Consider the following 19502-nt stretch of genomic DNA (forward strand, 5'->3'; position numbering starts at 1 on the left):
CCTTTTCGTTTCAGCAAGCCTTTATCATAACTAAATTGCTTATACTGCTGTTGTGTTAGTCGAATTTTGTCCATAATCTTTTTCAATTTTAGATCACATTCCCAAGTAGTTTTTACTTCGGTCACCAAGTTACTTACTAATTGAGAGACAACTGCTAATTGCCCTGTAACTCCTTTCCTAGACAACACATCTGCCACAACATTGTCTTTGCCTTTTTTATATTCAATGCTAAAATCAAGGCCCATAAGCTTCTCTAAGCCCCAATTCTGCATTAGCGTTGTAGGAGGTTGTTCTAGTAAATGCTTTAAGGATTTTTGATCTGTTTTGATAACGAAGTGATTTCCTAGGAAGTAATGAAGCCACTTTTTAACAGCAAAAAGGATGGCATAGAACTCTTTTTCATATGCTGATAATAGTTGAAACTTCTTTCCCATAGCCTTGCTAATATAGGCTATTGGATGACCCTGTTGAAGTAGAACTGCCCCAATTCCGTATGCTGAAGCATCTGTTTCTATTATAAAGGGTTGGTGGAAATCTGGAAGAGCCAAAACAGGTGCAGATACTAAGGATTGCTTGATGGTCCAGAATGCTTCCTCAGCTTCTTGTGTCCAGTTGAAGTCAGTATCCTTCTTCAATAATGAAGTTAACGGAGATGCTATTCTGCCATAGTTTTTAATAAACCGTTTGTAGAAACCTGACAGCCCTAAGAATCCTCGTAATTCCTTCACTGATGTTGGTGTTGGCCATTCTTATACAGCTACTACCTTATCATTATCAGGTGCAACTCCATCAACTGTGATAATGTGTCCCAAGTATTCAACCTTCTTCTTTCCAAAACTGCACTTCTTGTAATTTAATGCTAGTGAATTTGTTTCCAATATCTTCAAAGCCTTCTCCAAACACAAGAGGTGTTCATCCCAATTTTTTGTGTAAACCAAAATGTCATCAAAAAAGACAAGTATGAACTTCCTCAAATGTTCACGAAAAATATCATTCATCAAGTTCTGAAATGTTGCAGGTGCGTTGCTTAGGCCAAATGGGAGAACCACCCATTCATAGTGTCCACTGTGAGTTCTAAAAGCTGTCTTGTATATGTCAGATTCTGCCATTCGAACTTGGTTATATCCACTCCTTAAATCTAGTTTCGTGAAATATGTTGCTCCTTTTAGCTCATCCAAAAGGTCTTCAATAAGTGGAATAGGAAACTTGTTTTTCACAGTCATAGCATTTAATCGGCGAAAATCAGTACAACACCTCCATGTGACATCCTTCTTTTTAACAAGAACCAGAGGTGAAGCAAATGAGCTGCTACTTTCTCTTATAAGGCCAGTAGATAACATGTGTTTAATTTGTCGTTCAATTTCCTCTTTTTGAGTATGAGGATACCTATAAGGTTTCAGGCATATAGGATTATCATTAACGAGGGTGATTTTGTGATCATACCTTCTTTTTGGAGGTAATTGAGTAGGTTCCACAAAGAGTTTAGTATATTTCTGCAAAAGTTCATCCAACTCAAGAGTCTGGCTTGAATCCAATTTTGTGTCATCTTCTGCAACCGATATGCTAAAGCTAAGTGGTCCGTGAATTGGAAGCAACATTGCTTGTAAACTAATTGCTTTAAGTTTCCCAACGTCGTCTATTAACATGTTCGCTTGTTGTTCTCCTGTCAACGTCACAGTGCTGCCTCTATGAACAAACCTCATTGTCAAGTTAGCACAGTTCCAGTATATCTCACCCAAAGTTTTAAACCATTGCATTCCTAGGATAGCACCAAAAGTTGAACCAGGTAGTACCAGAAAATCAGCAACAAAAGAGTGTTCACCAAATTTCCATTCTAACTTCTCACACTTCCTAGTTATCACAATTGGCTTATCACTTGCAACCATTACTGGAAAATCTTTTATAGGTTGCGTTTTCAACCCTAGCAGCTTCACCCATTTTGCACTTATGAAATTGTGTGTGCTGCCTGTATCCATTAGAAAAGGCACGTCTTTTCTTTTTATAAGCCCTTGCAATTGTAAAGTATTACCTCCAGCTATACCTCTTAAAGCATGCAAAGAAATCTGTACCTGATCATTATTTAGTAATTCTAAACTTTTTTCTACTAGAGATTCATCTGCCTCATTGTCACTATCATCAATTGCCTCTGCATCTGAATTTTCTTGTGCACAAAAGATGGCATTTAGCTTTCCCCAAACTTTGCACTTTAATCTATGATTCTTTTCCCATTTATCACCGCAAAATCTACACAATCCTTTTGAAATACGCTCATTAATTTCTTTCCTAGAAAGTGCAGAATTGGTACTAACCTTTGAATCAGTAATTGGCGCATTGACAGAAGAATTTTGTGGTTGAGTTTGTAAGCTAGTAATTGATTGGTTCCTGAAGTTGGAAGATGGATTTGACCCAGAACGTGTATATTTAGTTTGATAATCAGAAGTAACTGATTTACCTATTAATATCTTCTTCTCCAATTCCTTAATGACATCATCTTGTAATCTTGCTAAACGAACAGCTTCTTGCACTGATTTGGGGTTGTGAATTCGCACAGATTTCTCCAACTGAACTTCCAATCCCGCAAGAAAAAAGCTGATGGCCATGTCTTCGGATAATGCAACTCGAGCAAGCAGGGTATCAAATTTTTCCAGGTACTCATGTAATGATCCGGATTGTTTCAAACGAGATAATTCAGCAATTGGGTCATCGTAAGCGCCATCATCAAAACGGTTGCCAACATCTTGAAGAATAGTTTTCCAGGATTTGTTTTGGAATTCTTGGTTTTGCATGTAATGTCTTTGCCACGCAAATGCTTTGCCATCCATGGATAGTAAAAGTAATTTGCCTCGCTGATTAATGGGTGTGCGTTCTAATTCAAAGAACTGTTCTGCTTTCGCTCTCCATTCCCTGAAGTTGGTGCCATCGAATGAAGGAAACGCAATCTGGGTTCGTTCAATAATTTTGCTCGAGTCAAGATCTGACTCTGCTTCTTCTTCGATGGGGTTAAATGGTTCGCCGCTGATGTTTAATTTGGCCAAGATCTGCGCCATCATCGTCTTCATCGAGTCGATATCCGCTTTGTGACTCTTCTGCGATTCCTCGAATGCTTTCTTGTTGTCGCGGTGGTTCCTCGAATTTTCCTCCTGTGAGGAGGCCATCAGTTTCTCAAGTCCTTCAATTCTGTTTTCCAGATCTTTGTTCGTCGTTGAGCCGCCCATCGTTGCCAGCAATACTGATACCAGTTGTTAGATGAGAATTGGAGTTCTCCTCTAACACCACTCACTCTCTCAATCTCACACGAGAATAGAAGAGGAAATATAAGAATATAATTGTATTATTAATAATTTGCTGATTACACTAGGATCTTATTTATAATCCTTATTTCTTAACTGAATCTATCTTTATCTTCTAATGAATAATTTATTCTTATCTTCTAGTAGCTAATCTATCTTATCTTTTAATAGCTAATCTATCTTTATCTTTGATTATAAATCACTTATAACATATTTATCTGTCATAGACATTTTTTAAAATGTTTGGTTAGAACTACAATCTTAAAAACCTACTTAATAATAATTTAACACTAATAAAAACATAAAAATAAATATGTTAAATCTTATAAAAATCAAATTTAATTTATTTATCATATAAAGATGTTTTTGATATGTGATATAAATTTTTACAATTTTAATTTTTTTTATCAACATATACAATAAATATAAAGCACAAAAGTTTGACAAATATGAGATAAATGAATAATTCTTCGAAATTTATATTTTATACATATGATAATTTAATTATATATATATATTTATTAGATTATAATTTTTATTTTTTAAAATATATTATTTTTTAGATAAAAAAAATTATGTATGTGTAAATGGTTTGTCTTTGATCTTTGAACCACATTGTGTGTTGGTTGGCGTTCTAGAACGGCCCGTTCTGAATTCGGAATGGTCCATTTTGGAAACTAGAACGGCCCGTTCTGATGCACTCGTTGGTGTTAAATAATGCATCTGGAATGTCTGCTCCGGGTGTAAAGTTTATGCACCATGAGTGCAACCAGAATGATCCGTTTCGATTTTAGAACGAGCTGTTCTGGTTTCAGATGCATGAAAAAATGAAGCATCCACGTATGCATCCAAGTGGCATCCACGTCATTAGGAGTTAACCCCGTTTAAATCATTTGGATGGAAGTCTCAAATTACAATAATTTAAATTATTGAGGACCAAATTGAAACCAAAATTTAAAATGGGACTAAATTGAAACAAAAAAATATTATAAAAGGACCAAATTAGATTTTTAACCAAAGATATATGAGTATTAACTAAAAAGAAAAATAGTATAAAAGTAATTTAAAATATATATATATAAATAGAACAAATTTATTTTATCAACTAAATTTATTTTCCTTAATCCAGATGAATTGGGTTATTGAGTCTTATATAAAAGAAACAAAAATAATAAATTAGGAAAAAAGTCTCTAATTTGAAAATGTAATAAAAAATTGTTGAAAATAAAATGCATTAATTTCAATTTTCAACAATTAAGATTTTTCTACGACTCATGAAAAAAAAAAGTAATGCAGGATTACAAAATGTCTTTCATTTAAGATATGCATTTAATTATAAGAAAAATGATTCAGCCTCCGAATGCATCTTCCGAAATTTATTCCGAACAATTAATATAATAATTTAAATTATAAAATATTAAATAAATAATTATTTTATAATAAATTTATTAAAAAATATTAATATTTTAATATTCAAAACGTGATTCAAAATACGTTTTCGGACTGTCTATCATTGCTCTAATTATAAAGATATTATTTTACTTTGACTTTAAAAAATAAAAAATAAAAATAAAACAGAACATTTTTCTTAATTTCTTTGATGACATATTTTTAATATAAAAATTAAAATCCATAAATCTAATAAATGAATGTATGAAATCAAATTTATTTAATTATGAAAATATCATTTTATTTTGAATTTAATTTCTTTCGAAATTAAAAATCATAACAGTAAAACAAAGTATTCTTTTATTTTATCTTTTGTATTTGATATTTTCTTTTAAGACATTTAAATTAAGAAATATAATAAATAACAAATGACTTCAAAATGATTTATTTTTCATATGATATTTTTATATATATATATATAAAAATGTAGAAAAGAAACTTCATGTCTCAGTATATTTTATTTAAAATATAAAAATAAAATAGATGATAAAAATGATTGAAATTAAATATGTGTAAATGATTAACCATTAAAGGATGTGAATGGTTTTAAGTAGTTATTTAGAAGATATGGAAATTTTGAAAAATAAATTCATGAAAAAGTAAAGAAAAAAGATAGTAAAAAAATGTATGGGAGAAAAAAAAAACATTTTAGAATTTAAGAGGTAAAATGATCATCATATTACGTACACACAAAAAAAACATATTATCTTTATTAATAGTATAAGGTTTTAAATATCATTCATACAGAATCTTCCTTTTATTTATTTTACTTTTTTGCATCTTATATTTTTATGTCAACATTAAAAGTGAGAAATATAGTAAAGTTTGACTTCAACAAGATTTTTTTTTTTTTTTTTGGCATCTGAAAATTTTATCATAAAATGTTCAACTCTAAGTCAGAGGCTAAAACAACGCATTTCCATTGCAGTTTGCAGTGCTTCACTTGTAATCAAATTTGCAACGAAGCTAAGACCTTTATGCTTATCTCGATCTCAAGCATAGCAACTGAGTGATCTTCTCCACCAAATCCATGAGGTGCCTTATTTTCTTCTCTTTCTTATTTTATGCTGTTTCTGCACTCACCTCTGATGGGGTGACTCTGTTGTTACTCTTGAGGCACTGGACATCTGTGCCTCATTCCATAAACACCACCTGGCTTGCCTCGGATTCCACTCCATGCTTCTCTTGGGTCGGAGTTCAATGTGACCATGCCCATAATGTCATCAAACTTAATCTCACAGGTTTTGAGATTGCTGGCCAATTAGGACCTGAAATTGGAAATATTACTTGGCTACGGTACTTAGACCTTACTGATAACAACCTTAATGGCCAAGTACCCGACGCCTTCAAAAACTTGCACAACCTCAAGTTTCTGAGTCTTTCTCAAAATCAACTGTCCGGTGAAATTCCAGATTCCTTGCCTCAAATCCCTCAATTACAATTGGTTGATCTGTCTTATAACAGTTTAAGTGGCTCCATTCCCGCAAGTATTGGGAACATGACTGAGCTTTTGTGGTTATATCTTCACAGAAACCACTTGTCTGGGACAATTCCCTCATCCATTGGGAACTGCAGTAAATTACAAGACTTGTTTTTGGATAATAATCAGTTGGAGGGTATCCTACCTCAGAGCCTAAACAATCTCAATGATCTTGTTTCTTTTGATGTCGCCAGAAATAGACTTACAGGTACCATCACTTTGGGTTCTAGCAATTGTAAAAATTTAGACTTTTTGGATCTCTCATTCAATGAGTTTAGTGGAGATCTTCCCCCAAGTTTGGGAAACTGTAGTGGTTTATCACAATTTGCTGCAGTGAACTGCAATTTAGTTGGTAATATACCAACCTCCTTTGGCCTACTGACCAAGCTTTCTATACTACACCTTTCTGACAACCATTTATCTGGAAAAATACCTCCAGAAATTGGCAACTGCAAGTCTTTGACAGAGTTACAATTGTATTCCAATCAACTTGAGGGAAACATTCCAACTTGTTGCGGAAACGTCTAGCAAATTTTAAACCAAAAGCAAAACAAGAAAGAAAGAACACCAAGAATTTAACGAGGTTCAGCCAATTATGCCTACTTCCTCGGACACTACCAAATATATTTCACTAAGAAATATTACAATAGAGAGAGAAGAGAAAACTACAAGCCTTAGAAGTTACAAATGAACTTGTAGTTAGGATGATTTCAAAGTGAAGGGAAGGGTTTCTATATATAGAACCTAAGGCACTACACATTCCCAAACCTATCCAATGTGGGACTAATTTGGCCACATCAAAAAAAACTTATTCGATGTGGGACTAAATTTGCCACACCATATTCAACAAATCTCCACCTTGGCAAATTTCATATTTTCAAATCTCTCATCTTTGATAGTCTCTACCAATGCAGTCTTCAAATTTTGATAATATTAATCAAGTCCAAACAGTGTTGGAACTTGATTGAATCTACTACCTTTGTCAATATATCAGCTGGATTCTCTGTGGTCCTTATCTTCTGGATAGCCACTCCACCTTCTTCGATAATCTCTCTTATGAAGTGGTAACGAACATCAATATGCTTCGTCCTTGCATGGTAAGTTTGATTCTTTGCCAACATGATTGCACTTTGACTATCACAATGCACCTTCACATGCTTTTGTAGAATTCCTAATTCACCAAGCAACCCTTGAAGCCAAATTGCTTCCTTCACAGCCTCTGTCAAAGCCATATACTCTGCCTCTGTTGTAGACAAAGCTACAGTTGACTGTAAAGTAGACCTCCAACATACCGGTGCTTTTGCCAAAGTAAAAACATAGCCAGTAGTTGATCGACGATTATCCAGATCTCCAGCATAGTTGGAATCACAATATCCAACCACATTTTGACCATCTTGTTCCTGCTGAAATACCAAACCAACATCTACAGTGTTCAGAATGTACCGTAGAATCCATTTCACAGCTTGCCAATGCTCTTTTCCTGGATTATGCATGTATCTGCTCACAACCCCTACTGCATATGAAATGTCAGGCCTTGTACACACCATAACATACATTAAGCTTCCAACAGCGCTAGCATATGGAACTTTAGACATGTAGGCTTTCTCTGCTGCATCTCTTGGAGATAAATCTGCACTGAGTTTAAAATGAGAAGCAAGTGGTGTACTAACAGGTTTTGATTCATCAGATATGCCAAAACGTTTTAGTACCCTTTTCAAATACTCTTTCTGAGTTAAACAAAGTCTTCCCAATTTTCTGTCTCTACTTATCTCCATGCCAAGAATCTTCTTTGCTTCACCAAGATCCTTCATTTCAAATTCACCATTTAATTGAGTTTTTAACTTCTCAATTTCCTCTTTGTTCTTGGAAGCAATCAACATATCATCAACATAAAGAAGAAGATATATAAAAGATCCATCATGCAGCTTGCGCAAATACACACAGTGATCGTACTTGCTCCTTGTGTACTTTTGCCTCAACATAAACTTGTCAAATCGTTTGTACCATTGTCTTGGTGATTGCTTCAATCCGTACAACGATTTTTCAAGTTTACAAAACATATTTTCTTTTCCAGCAACCTTGAACCCTTCAGGCTGAGTCATATAGATTTCCTCCTCCAAGTCTCCATGTAAAAATGCCGTCTTTACATCCATTTGAACCAGTTCCATATCCAATTGTGCCACCAAAGCCAACAGAACACGGATGGAAGAGTGTTTTACAACTGGAGAAAACACCTCATTGTAGTCAATTCCTTCCTTCTGAGCATAACCTTTGGCTACTAACCTTGCTTTGTAGCGCACTTCTGACTTGTCAGGAAATCCATCTTTCTTTGCATATACCCATTTGCACCCAATTGTTTTCTTTCCCTTTGGAAGATTTGCTAACTTCCAAGTCTGGTTCCTTCTAAGGGACTCCATTTCTTCGGACATGGCACTTCTCCACTTATCTTCTTCTGAACCTTTGACTGCTTCAATATAAGTGGTAGGAATATCATCACTTGCAACTGGAGATGCATAGGACACCATATCAACATAACGAGCAGGCATTATGGTTGTCCTCTTTGGCTTTCTTAATGCAATTGATTCAAGTTGCTGTGGAGGTTCTTGGATATGAACCTCTTCTTCATCTGACTCCTCATCTACCATAGGAGTTTTTTCTTCATCATTTGCTGGAAAAACAATCTTCCTTTCAAACTCCACCTGTTTTGGAGTACCATTCTTCTTTTGTTCTGTTGTCACCTTTCCCAACATGGTAGATTCATCAAAGGTGACATCCCTGCTAATGATTGTCTTCTTGGTCTCTAGGCACCAAAGACGATATCCTTTTACACCAGATGCAATCCCCATGAAAAATTGCTTTCTTTGCACGAGGATCCAATTTTGACTCCTTAACATGATAATAAGCAGTGCAGCCAAATACATGTAAGGAATCATAATCTGTAGCAGGTTTTCCGAACCATTTCTCTAGTGGTGTTTTGCCACCAATTGCACTTGATGGTAGGCGATTGATAAGATGACTCGCATATACAACAGCTTCAGCCCAAAACTGTTTGCCCAATCCAGCATTGGACAACATACACCGAACTTTCTCCAGCAATGTTCGATTCATGCGTTCTGCCACTCCATTTTGTTGTGGTGTGTGCTTGACTGTGAAGTGTCTGACAATGCCGCTTTCTTCGCAAGCCTTCTTAAATGGATCACTCGTGTACTCCCCACCATTGTCTGTTCGAAAATGCTTGATCTTTCGCCCAGTTTGGGTTTCCATCCTCTTTTTCCATTTAAGGAAAATTCCAAGCACCTCATCCTTAGTCTTTATTGCATACACCCAAATTCTCCGGGAAAAATCATCAACAAAGGTGACATAGTAGTGGTTTCCTGCCAATGATGCTGTTTTTGAAGGTCCCCACACATCAGAATGAACATAATCCAAAATACCTTTAGTATCATGGATAGCTGTTCCAAATTTCACCCTTGTCTTCTTCCCTTTGACACAATGCTCACAAAAGTCCAATTTGCAAGCCTGAATATTTTTCAACAATCCTTGTTTCATGAGTAAATTCAAGGATCTTTCACCAGCGTGTCCCAGCCGCATATGCCATAACTTGGCCGACTCCAACTCCTTCTCGTCACTGGATGCCACTGCTGCAGTTCCAATAATAGTAGTACCTTGGTAATAGTACAACCTATTATTTTTCCGAACTCCTTTCATTACCACCAGAGCTCCAGAGATTATCTTCATTACTCCACCTTCTGCGTGCACCATGAAACCCTTCTCTTCTAAGGCTCCCACAGAAATGAGATTTCTTGATAAACTCGGGACAAAACGAACATCCTTCAAAGTTCTGATTGCTCCATCACGATTCTTCAATCGAATAGAACCAATCCCATGTGTGGTAAGAGGAACATCATTTGCTGTATAAACAACTCCTTCTTCTAGTTCTCTGAAATCATAGAACCATTCTCGATTAGGACACATATGATTGCTGCATCCCGAATCAAGAAGCCAAGCACTAGAAGAGCTGGTTGAACCAGAAACAGCAAGTGAATAATCTGAGTCATCAACATACTCAGCTACATTTGAATCTGCAACAGTCTTAGATTGACCTTTGTTTTTTAGTTTAGGACAATCTTTCTTCCAATGCCCCTTTTCTCGACAAAAGGCACACTCATCTTTCCCAACTTTAGCCTTCGACTTCGATCGCTTCTTCTTTCCTTTCGCCTGGATCACCGGACGTCCTCTTGCAACCAAAGCTTCATTAGCCTTCTCTGAGCTATCTTTTTTGTCTTTTCTCCTCAGTTCATAGCTGTATAGGGCTCCACAAACTTCATTTAGAGACACAGCAACCTTCCCATGGAGTAGAGTTGTTTCCAGAAACTCAAACTCTTCAGGAAGTGATCCCAACAACATTAGGGCAAGATCCTCATCTTCAAAAGTCACGTCCAGGTTTAACAAATCAGCAACAAGCTGATTAAAACTAGTGATGTGATCATTCATTGTGGCACCAGGAATGTAAGTGAACCGAAACAGCCTTTTCTTCATGTGAAGTTTATTCTGACTGCTTTTCTTCAAGAACTTTTCCTCCAACTCCGTCATCAACTTACTAGCAGAGGTCTCTTTGCAGAATGCATACTTCTGCTCTCTTGATAAGCATGACCTTATTGTACCACATGCCAATCGATTGAGGGTCTTCCAATCTTCCTCTCCCATACTTTCTGGTTTCTTTCCTTCAATTGTAATGTCTAGACCTTGCTGAAAAAGAGCATCTAGAACCTCACTTTGCCACATGCCGAAATGACCGCTGCCATCGAAAATCTCTACCATCAACCTTGGATTCCCACCAACAGCTCTTTGCAAAATGCTTGAAGAAGCATTCAAAGTTGATGATGTAATTCTAAGTGGATTTTCTTCGTTTGCCATCTCAGCTCAATTTGAACAGAGGTTTAAAATTTGCTAAATGTCAAATAATAAAAAATCCAGGATTAAGGAAAAATTTTCTGATGTGCCGACTATAGAATACCTACAGCGCACAGAGCATAGTGTTTATTCCTTAAAATAACCTGGCTTTGATACCAATTGTTGCGGAAACGTCTAGCAAATTTTAAACCAAAAGCAAAACAAGAAAGAAAGAACACCAATAATTTAACGAGGTTCAGCCAATTATGCCTACTTCCTCGGACACTACCAAATATATTTCACTAAGAAATATTACAATAGAGAGAGAAGAGAAAACTACAAGCCTTAGAAGTTACAAATGAACTTGTAGTTAGGATGATTTCAAAGTGAAGGGAAGGGTTTCTATATATAGAACCTAAGGCACTACACATTCCCAAACCTATCCAATGTGGGACTAATTTGGCCACATCAAAAAAAACTTATTCGATGTGGGACTAAATTTGCCACACCATATTCAACACAACTGAACTCGGAAAACTAAGCAAACTAGTGGATCTTGAATTGTTTATCAATCAATTGACGGGTAAAATTCCACTTAGCATTTGGAAGATTACAGGTCTTGAGTACGTCCTCGTGTATAATAATAGTCTTTCTGGGGAACTGCCTTTGGAGATGACGGAGCTCAAGCAACTGAAAAACATCTCATTGTTTAACAATCAGTTCTCCGGAGTCATACCTCAAAGCTTGGGAATTAACAGCAGTTTAGTTCTGTTGGACGTAACAAATAATAAATTCACCGGCAACATCCCACCAAATCTGTGTTTTGGCAAGAAGTTAAGTATTCTGACTATGGGCTTCAATGAACTTCAAGGTAACATACCTCCTGATGTTGGGAGCTGTACAACTCTTGGAAGGTTAATTCTCAAGCAAAATAATTTTACTGGGCCTCTTCCTGATTTTAGAAGCAATCCGAATCTCACATTTATGGATATCAGCAACAACAAAATCCATGGAGTAATTCCATCAAGTTTGGGAAATTGCAGAAATCTGACTGGCTTAATTTTGTCCGAGAACAAACTTACAGGGCTTATACCCTCAGAGCTAGGGAACCTCGTGAATCTTCGGACTTTGAATCTCTCTCACAACAACTTAGAAGGTCCTTTGCCCTCTCAGCTGTCAAATTGTACCATAATGGACAGGTTTGATGTTGGATTCAATTTCCTAAATGGTTCATTGCCATCAAGTCTGCAGAGTTGGACTAGACTAACCATACTAATTTTGAGAGAGAATCACTTTAGTGGGGGCATCCCTGCTTTCTTGTCGGACTATAAAAAGCTTCTTGAACTACAACTTGGTGGCAATATGCTTGGAGGCAGAATTCCGAGATCAGTTGGAGCATTGCAGAATTTGAATTATGGTTTGAATCTAAGTTCAAATGGGCTGATAGGTGACCTTCCTGTAGAGATTGGGAACCTGAAAATGTTGCAAGCACTGGATGTATCCGAGAATGAATTGACAGGAAGCATAGAAGTTCTTGATGAACTCCTCTCCTTACTTGAACTCAATATTTCTTACAATTCATTTCGTGGTTGTGTACCCAAAATGCTAATGAAGTTTCCCCGTTCATCATTTTATGGCAATCATGGCCTATGTACCAATTGTTCGGCGTCTGATGGCTTACGCTGAAAACAACTCTATAAAACCATGTGATAACAAATATGCTTCAATGAAGTTGAAATTGCGATTATAGCTCTTGGGTTTTCAATATTTGTTGTTTTGCTGTTGCTGTGATTAGTTTATTATTTTGTTGTTGACAAAAAAGCAAAGCAAGACGTCCATATAGGGGTCAGAATGGTAGACTGATAATTGTTAATTATAGATAAAGAATGGAATAAAAACAGTAAAGCTTTGTAACAGTGACTGATACGGGGGATGGCATAGCTACAATACAAGTATGGTTAAATGATTTTTTTTACACATAACTAACTAGGAGCGATCACGAGTCTAACCCGAGTGGGGCGTGAATCCATTGGAAAACGACGACGTAATAGCAGCATTCTTGATGGCGAAAGCCCACTCCGCTACTTTGCTCCATTCCCTTCCATTTAGTAAACAACCACCACAGATTCTGCAAATTTCACGAGACTGAAGAAGAGAGATGGGTATTGACGAAGAAAGGCTCTGCAAAAAATTAGGGATTTGATTCAATACTAAAAAAACAAAAAGGCATTGTCATGAACATCATTGTAGCTTTTAAGATCGCAAACACAACAAAACAACGATCCAATCTCCAACTAATGAACTTAATCATGAATCGACAAAGTGGATGATAAAAAGTTTTATATTTAACGACTATATTTTACTCCTCTCTGCATTTACAAGTACTTATATAACATAGCAACACTAACACACTTCGGCATAAATAGTTATTTTAATTAGTTTTTTATTAGGGAAAAAGGTGAAGATATTAAAATTATTCTGAAAGAGGTAAAATATTATTTTTATATTAATAAAATTGATAAATAATAATTAAAAATTAAAAATACGTAAGAATATTTAAATCTCAAATTCTCTTTTTATTATTATTCAACACAACAAAAAAACATACATACATATATATATAACTTTTAATAAAAAATTAATATTTTATAAGAATTATAAAATATTTTATTAAAAAAGTTATCATTTTCTGCCAAATTTTTTTATAACATAGACTAGAGAAAGATAATAATAAAAGTATTAGGTTTTTTTTATGTTTAAAATTTTTAATATATATATATATATATATATATATATATATGTGTGTGTGTGTGTGTGGAGAGAGATATTAAGTTTATTAACTTTTACTCTTAAGAAAAAGAGACATTTTATGTATCTATTATAAAATATTGAAATATAAAATGAAAAGAAAAAATAAATGCTTGATTACATTTTTTTTAGATAATCATAACTTTATTCATAAAGTTATAGTTATATAAAAAAATAAAAATAAAAACCAAAATAACGAGCATCACCATGTAATATATATAGATTAAAGAGATTTGAATATTAAAATAATAATATTTAGCTATTATTTTAAAAACGATACATACAAATTAAACAAGTCAAATGGCAGTAATTTTGTTGATACATATATTTTATGAAAGGGTAGATTTCTAAAGAGTATGATATAATAGTGTATTTGTATGTTGAGCAAGAGTTTTGTTCTTGGATATACTACTTAGGTACGAGAAACTAAATATAAATCACGTGTTTTATCTTACCATATGTGATTGGTTGGTAAAAAAACATCTAATGTTTCGATGTTCACATTTTATCAATCTTGAAGAATAAACTTCAATAATCTTCAAGTGAAACTTTTTCCACACCTATAAATATTAGAAATACAAAGATGAAGGAAATGTACCTTTGTTCAAACTTTTGAACAAATTCTAATTCTCTCTCTCTCTTTTTTTTTTTTTTTTTTTATCCTAGAAATGATCTTGAGTTTCATATCTGTATCATTGATATGAACATGGTGTTTTCATTTCTTTACTAGTGATATGACCAAATAATTTCCAATTGCTTCGTTTTTATACTCAGCTACTCACAATTACTATTTAGTATTTATCGGCTTTATGATGTTATTTATTTATTGCAATCTTTTGCGTCATCTACTCTACTAGTTCTTTTTAGTTAAAGTTGCAAATATGGTATTTAGTATCATAGACGTGTGAAAGTAGGCTTGCTAAATCAGGTGGTTGATCTTAAAATTTGTTCTGAAATCGATCAAGTAAATATTATTCTTTAGAATTTTAATTTTGTATTTTTATCTGGAAGACAAGTATTTTAAATTTTTAATAAAATTTTCCAAAATATTAATAAAACATAAAATAACACAAATTATTACTACATTTATATACTTGTTGTATTTTACTACACGTACGAAGAGAAACAAGACCCGTGGTCGTGGATGACAGCTCTGACTCGCATTAAAGTTGGTCTAGTCGTCTCCACCTTTACTTCACACTAGAAGTTTCTTGGCATGTTCAACTGAGTTAGCAGCCAAAACACCGCCATTGCAATTTGCAGTGCTTCTGCCACCAAAGTAAGGCCTTCTTTATATGCTTCTCTCCCTCTCAACTCAAGCATTACAACTGCCTCATGTTCTGTACCATGTCCATGAGGTCCCTTCTTCTCTTCTCTTTCTTGTTTTATTCTGTTTCTGCACTAACCTCCGATGGGGTTACTCTATTGTCACTCTTGAGGCACTGGACATCTGTGCCTCATTCCATAAACACCACCTGGCTTGCCTCTGATTCCACTCCTTGCTCCTCTTGGGTAGGAGTTCAATGTGACCATGCCAACCGTGTTGTCTACGTTAACCTCACAGGTTTTGGGATTTCTGGCCAATTAGGACCTCAAATTGGAAACATTACTCACCTACACTACTTAGACCTTGCTCATAACAACCTTCATGGCCAAATACCTGACACGTTCAAAAACTTGCAAAACCTCAAGTTTATAAGCCTTTCATCTAATCAACTGTCTGGCGAAATTCCAGACTCCTTGACTCAAATCTCTCCACTACAACTAGTTAATCTCTCTGATAATAGTTTAAGTGGCTCCATTCCCACAAGTATTGGGAACATGACTGAGCTGTTGTGGCTGTATCTTAAACGTAACAACTTGTCAGGGACAATTCCCTCATCCATTGGGAACTGCAGTAAATTACAAGTCTTGTTTTTGAATGAAAATCAGTTGGAGGGTATCCTGCCTCAGAGTCTAAACAATCTCCGTGATCTTGCTTCTTTTCGTGTCCCTAAAAATAGACTTACGGGTACCATTACTTTGGGTTCCAAAAATTGTAAAAATTTACAGTCTTTGGATCTCTCATTCAATGAGTTTAGTGGAGGCCTTCCCTCAAGCTTGGGGAACTGTAGTGGTTTGTCAATATTTGCTGCAGTGAGCTGCAATTTAGTTGGGAATATTCCAACCTCCTTTGGCCTACTGACCAAGCTTTCTACTCTACGCCTTCCCGAGAACCATTTATCTGGAAAAATACCATCAGAAATTGGCAACTGCAAGTCTCTGACAGAGATACATCTGTATACCAATCGACTTGAGGGAAACATTCCAAGTGAGCTGGGAAAACTAAGTAAACTGGTGGATCTTGAATTGTTTACCAATCAATTAACTGGTGAAATTCCGCTAAGTATCTGGAAGATTAAAGGTCTTCAGCATCTCCTTCTGTATAATAATAGTCTTTCTGGGGAACTGCCATTGGAGATGACGGAGCTCAAGCAACTGAAAAATGTCACGTTGTTTAACAACCAGTTCTCCGGAGTCATACCTCCAAGCTTGGGAATTAACAGCAGTTTAGTTTTGTTGGACTTGACAAATAATAAATTCACCGGCACCATCCCACCAAATCTGTGTTTTGGCAATAAGTTAAGCATCCTGGTTATGGGCTTCAATCAACTTCAAGGTAGCATACCTCCTGATGTTGGGAGCTGTACAACCCTTCGAAGGTTAATTCTGAAAAATAATAATTTTACTGGGCCTCTTCCTGATTTTAGAAGCAATCTGAATCTCGCATATATGGATATCAGCAACAACAAAATTCATGGAGCAATTCCATCAAGTTTGGGAAATTGCAGAAATCTCACCGACTTAATTTTGTCCAAGAACAAATTTACAGGGCTTATACCCTCAGAGCTGGGGAACCTTGGGAATCTTCGGATTTTGAATCTCGCTCACAACAACTTAGAAGGTCCCTTGCCCTCTCAGCTGTCAAACTGTACCAAAATGGACAGGTTTGATGTTGGATTTAATTTCCTAAATGGTTCGTTGCCATCCAGTCTGCAGAGCTGGATGGGACTAACCACACTAATTTTGAGTGAGAATCACTTTAGTGTGGGCATCCCAGCTTTCTTGTCGGAATTTAAGAAGCTTTCTGAACTACAACTTGGTGGCAATAGGTTTGGAGGCAAAATTCCTAGATCGATTGGTGCATTGCTGAACTTGATGTATGGACTGAATCTAAGTTCAAATAGGCTGATAGGTGGCATTCCTGCAGAGATTGGGAACCTGAAAAACTTGCAAACCCTAGATCTATCTCAGAACAGTTTGACAGGAAGCATAGAAGTTCTTGGTGAACTCCAATCCTTAGTTGAACTCAATATTTCATACAATTCTTTTCATGGTCGTGTACCTAAGATTCTAATGAAGTTTTTTAATTCTCCTTTATCATCATTTATGGGCAATCCTGGCCTATGCATCAGTTGTTCAGCGTCAGATGGTTTGGCTTGCACTGATAGCAGCTCTATAAAACAATGTGATAACAAATCAACCAAACAGAAAGGCCTCAGTAAAGTTCAAATTGTGATGATAGCTCTTGGGTCCTCAATATTCGTTGTTTTGCTGTTGCTGGGATCAGTTTATATTTTTGTTTTTGGCAGAAAAGCTAAGGAGGAATTCCATATCTCTGCTGAAGATGGTTCATCATCCCTTCTTAATAAAGTCATGGAGGCTACAGAAAACCTAAATGACAGGTATGTTATTGGCAGAGGAGCTCATGGAGTTGTTTATAAAGCCCTGATAGCTCCAGACAAAGCTTTTGTTGTGAAGAAGGTGGAATTTGCTGCGAGCAAAGGGAAGAACTTGAGCATGGTTAGAGAAGTTCAAACCCTTGCAAAAATTAGGCATCGAAATCTGGTCAAATTGGAAGACTTTTGGTTGAGAAAAGATTATGGTCTAATTTTATACAGCTACATGCCAAATGGAAGTCTTCACGATGTTTTGCATGAAAAAACACCACCAACAACCTTAGAGTGGAATGTCCGGTATAAGATAGCAGTTGGAATTTCTCATGGATTGGCTTATCTCCATTATGACTGTGATCCTCCCATAGTGCACCGAGACATCAAGCCAAGCAATATACTTCTAGACTCTGATATGGAGCCTCACATTGCTGACTTTGGTATTGCCAAACTTTTGGATCAGTCTTCGTCTTCAAATCCTTCCATTGGTGTGCCGGGTACCATTGGTTATATTGCACCAGGTAACTCTTGTACATTTACTATTGATCGGATATTTCTTTCCTTTATAAATCTTCTTATGAATTTACATGTTTACATTGGCTTGTGACAGAGAATGCTTATATGACAGCAAATAGTAGGGAGTCTGATGTATACAGTTACGGGGTAGTTTTGCTTGAGCTGATAACCAGAAAGAAAGTAGCAGATGCTTCGTACATGAATGGTACTTATGTGGTGGATTGGGTTAGGTCTATGTGGATGGAAACTGGAGAAGTTAATGAAATTGTTGATTCAAGCCTTGCAGAGGAATTTCTAGATACGCATATAATGGAAGAAGTTACCAAAGTGCTTATGGTGGCTTTGAGATGTGCTGAGAAGGATCCACACAAGAGACCAACAATGAGAGATGTTACGAGGCAATTATTAGATGCTAATGCACGGACAAAAACAAGTATAAAGGGGTAGGTTTCTCATATCTATAATCATCATAGCAGTTTGCTCCTTATCTGGCGGAATGGAATGGAATGGGTGTGGAAGTCAAGGGACAGAGCACAAGCGTGGTAAAAAAATGTATAGCCAAGTTGTAGCTAGAAGTTAATAGTAGTTCTAGTTGTGCCATTTCAATCTCTGTTGCTGAATGCTTCTCTATGTGTTGATCTATTTGTTTACGGCACCACATATGCAAAAGTACAACTGTTTGTTTTGTATGTTTAAGTTATAAATTAAATGATTGTAAAAAAAAATTATAAATTAAATATATGACGTAATTTAAGAACAAGTTAATGTTAATAGTTATGTATTGATAATTAGATTTTATGTGGTTAACAAAACTAGTAAATAAGTTAGTTAAAAGTTACAAAGATACTAACCGAAATGTAATAAAGTAACTTATTTAATTAGAAAATATTTTTTTACCATGTTATTTTTTTAATATATAAAATATCTACTAATTTTATAAATTATCAATTTATATGAGAAAATCTTGCTAACTATCTTTAGCAAGTGTTGGAAACAAAAAAAAATTCTTTTCTTTTACGCACAATAATAATGATGAGAAACATATAAAAATTAAGGAGAGATCTTTTTATTCCAAGAGTAAGTTTACTTAATTCATGTTCTGCATCAAATTTCAACGATCCAACCGTTCAATTTAAAGTTCTTAATGCATAGATCAAATCTGTAAATTTGTAAAAAATTTGAGAATCATTTGATGCTTCATTTCATAAATTCAAAATAATGTATAAAATGACTTTATGATTATCCGTCAATTTGAATTAATGAAACGAAGTATCAAATGATTTTCAAATTTTCTAAAAATTTGGAGATTTGATCTATGAATTAAGAACTTTAAATTGAACGGTTGGATCGTTG

At 35.3% G+C, this 19502-nt stretch overlaps 4 protein-coding genes across 4 annotated transcripts; 3 read left to right on the plus strand and 1 right to left on the minus strand.

The window, feature by feature from the left end:
* Nucleotides 1-749: 749 nt before the first annotated feature.
* On the minus strand, nucleotides 750-3215 carry LOC145952545 (uncharacterized). Its single transcript, XM_083064934.1, has one exon. It carries the CDS (start codon nucleotides 3213-3215, stop codon nucleotides 750-752), a length of 2466 nt encoding a protein of 821 aa, XP_082921060.1.
* Nucleotides 3216-5769: 2554 nt separating this feature from the next.
* On the plus strand, nucleotides 5770-10580 carry LOC109812634 (uncharacterized). The gene has a single exon (XM_083065499.1). It carries the CDS (start codon nucleotides 5770-5772, stop codon nucleotides 6745-6747), a length of 978 nt encoding a protein of 325 aa, XP_082921625.1. The 3' UTR covers nucleotides 6748-10580.
* Nucleotides 10581-11784: 1204 nt separating this feature from the next.
* LOC145949225 (uncharacterized) lies at nucleotides 11785-12861 on the plus strand. The gene has a single exon (XM_083065498.1). The coding sequence runs from the start codon at nucleotides 11785-11787 to the stop codon at nucleotides 12796-12798; it is 1014 nt and encodes a 337-aa protein (XP_082921624.1). The 3' UTR covers nucleotides 12799-12861.
* Nucleotides 12862-15070: 2209 nt separating this feature from the next.
* Nucleotides 15071-18909, plus strand: LOC109812633 (uncharacterized). Its single transcript, XM_083065497.1, has 2 exons — nucleotides 15071-18154; nucleotides 18244-18909. Exons 1-2 carry the CDS (start codon nucleotides 15256-15258, stop codon nucleotides 18594-18596), a joined length of 3252 nt encoding a protein of 1083 aa, XP_082921623.1. The 5' UTR covers nucleotides 15071-15255; the 3' UTR covers nucleotides 18597-18909.
* The last annotated feature ends 593 nt before the right edge of the window (nucleotides 18910-19502 follow it).

The sequence above is a fragment of the Cajanus cajan genome, chromosome 10, assembly GCF_000230855.2.
Source record: "Cajanus cajan strain Asha chromosome 10, NIPB_CcT2T_4, whole genome shotgun sequence".
Taxonomy (NCBI): Eukaryota; Viridiplantae; Streptophyta; class Magnoliopsida; order Fabales; family Fabaceae; genus Cajanus; species Cajanus cajan.

Coding starts and splice junctions, on each gene's coding strand:
- LOC145952545 (XM_083064934.1), bottom strand. CDS start 3,215: ATGGGCGGCTCAACGACGAACAAAGATCTGGAAAACAGAATTGAAGGA.
- LOC109812634 (XM_083065499.1), top strand. CDS start 5,770: ATGAGGTGCCTTATTTTCTTCTCTTTCTTATTTTATGCTGTTTCTGCA.
- LOC145949225 (XM_083065498.1), top strand. CDS start 11,785: ATGACGGAGCTCAAGCAACTGAAAAACATCTCATTGTTTAACAATCAG.
- LOC109812633 (XM_083065497.1), top strand. CDS start 15,256: ATGTTCTGTACCATGTCCATGAGGTCCCTTCTTCTCTTCTCTTTCTTG. Junction 18,155..18,243: donor CATTGGTTATATTGCACCAG/GTAACTCTTGTA, acceptor GGCTTGTGACAG/AGAATGCTTATATGACAGCA.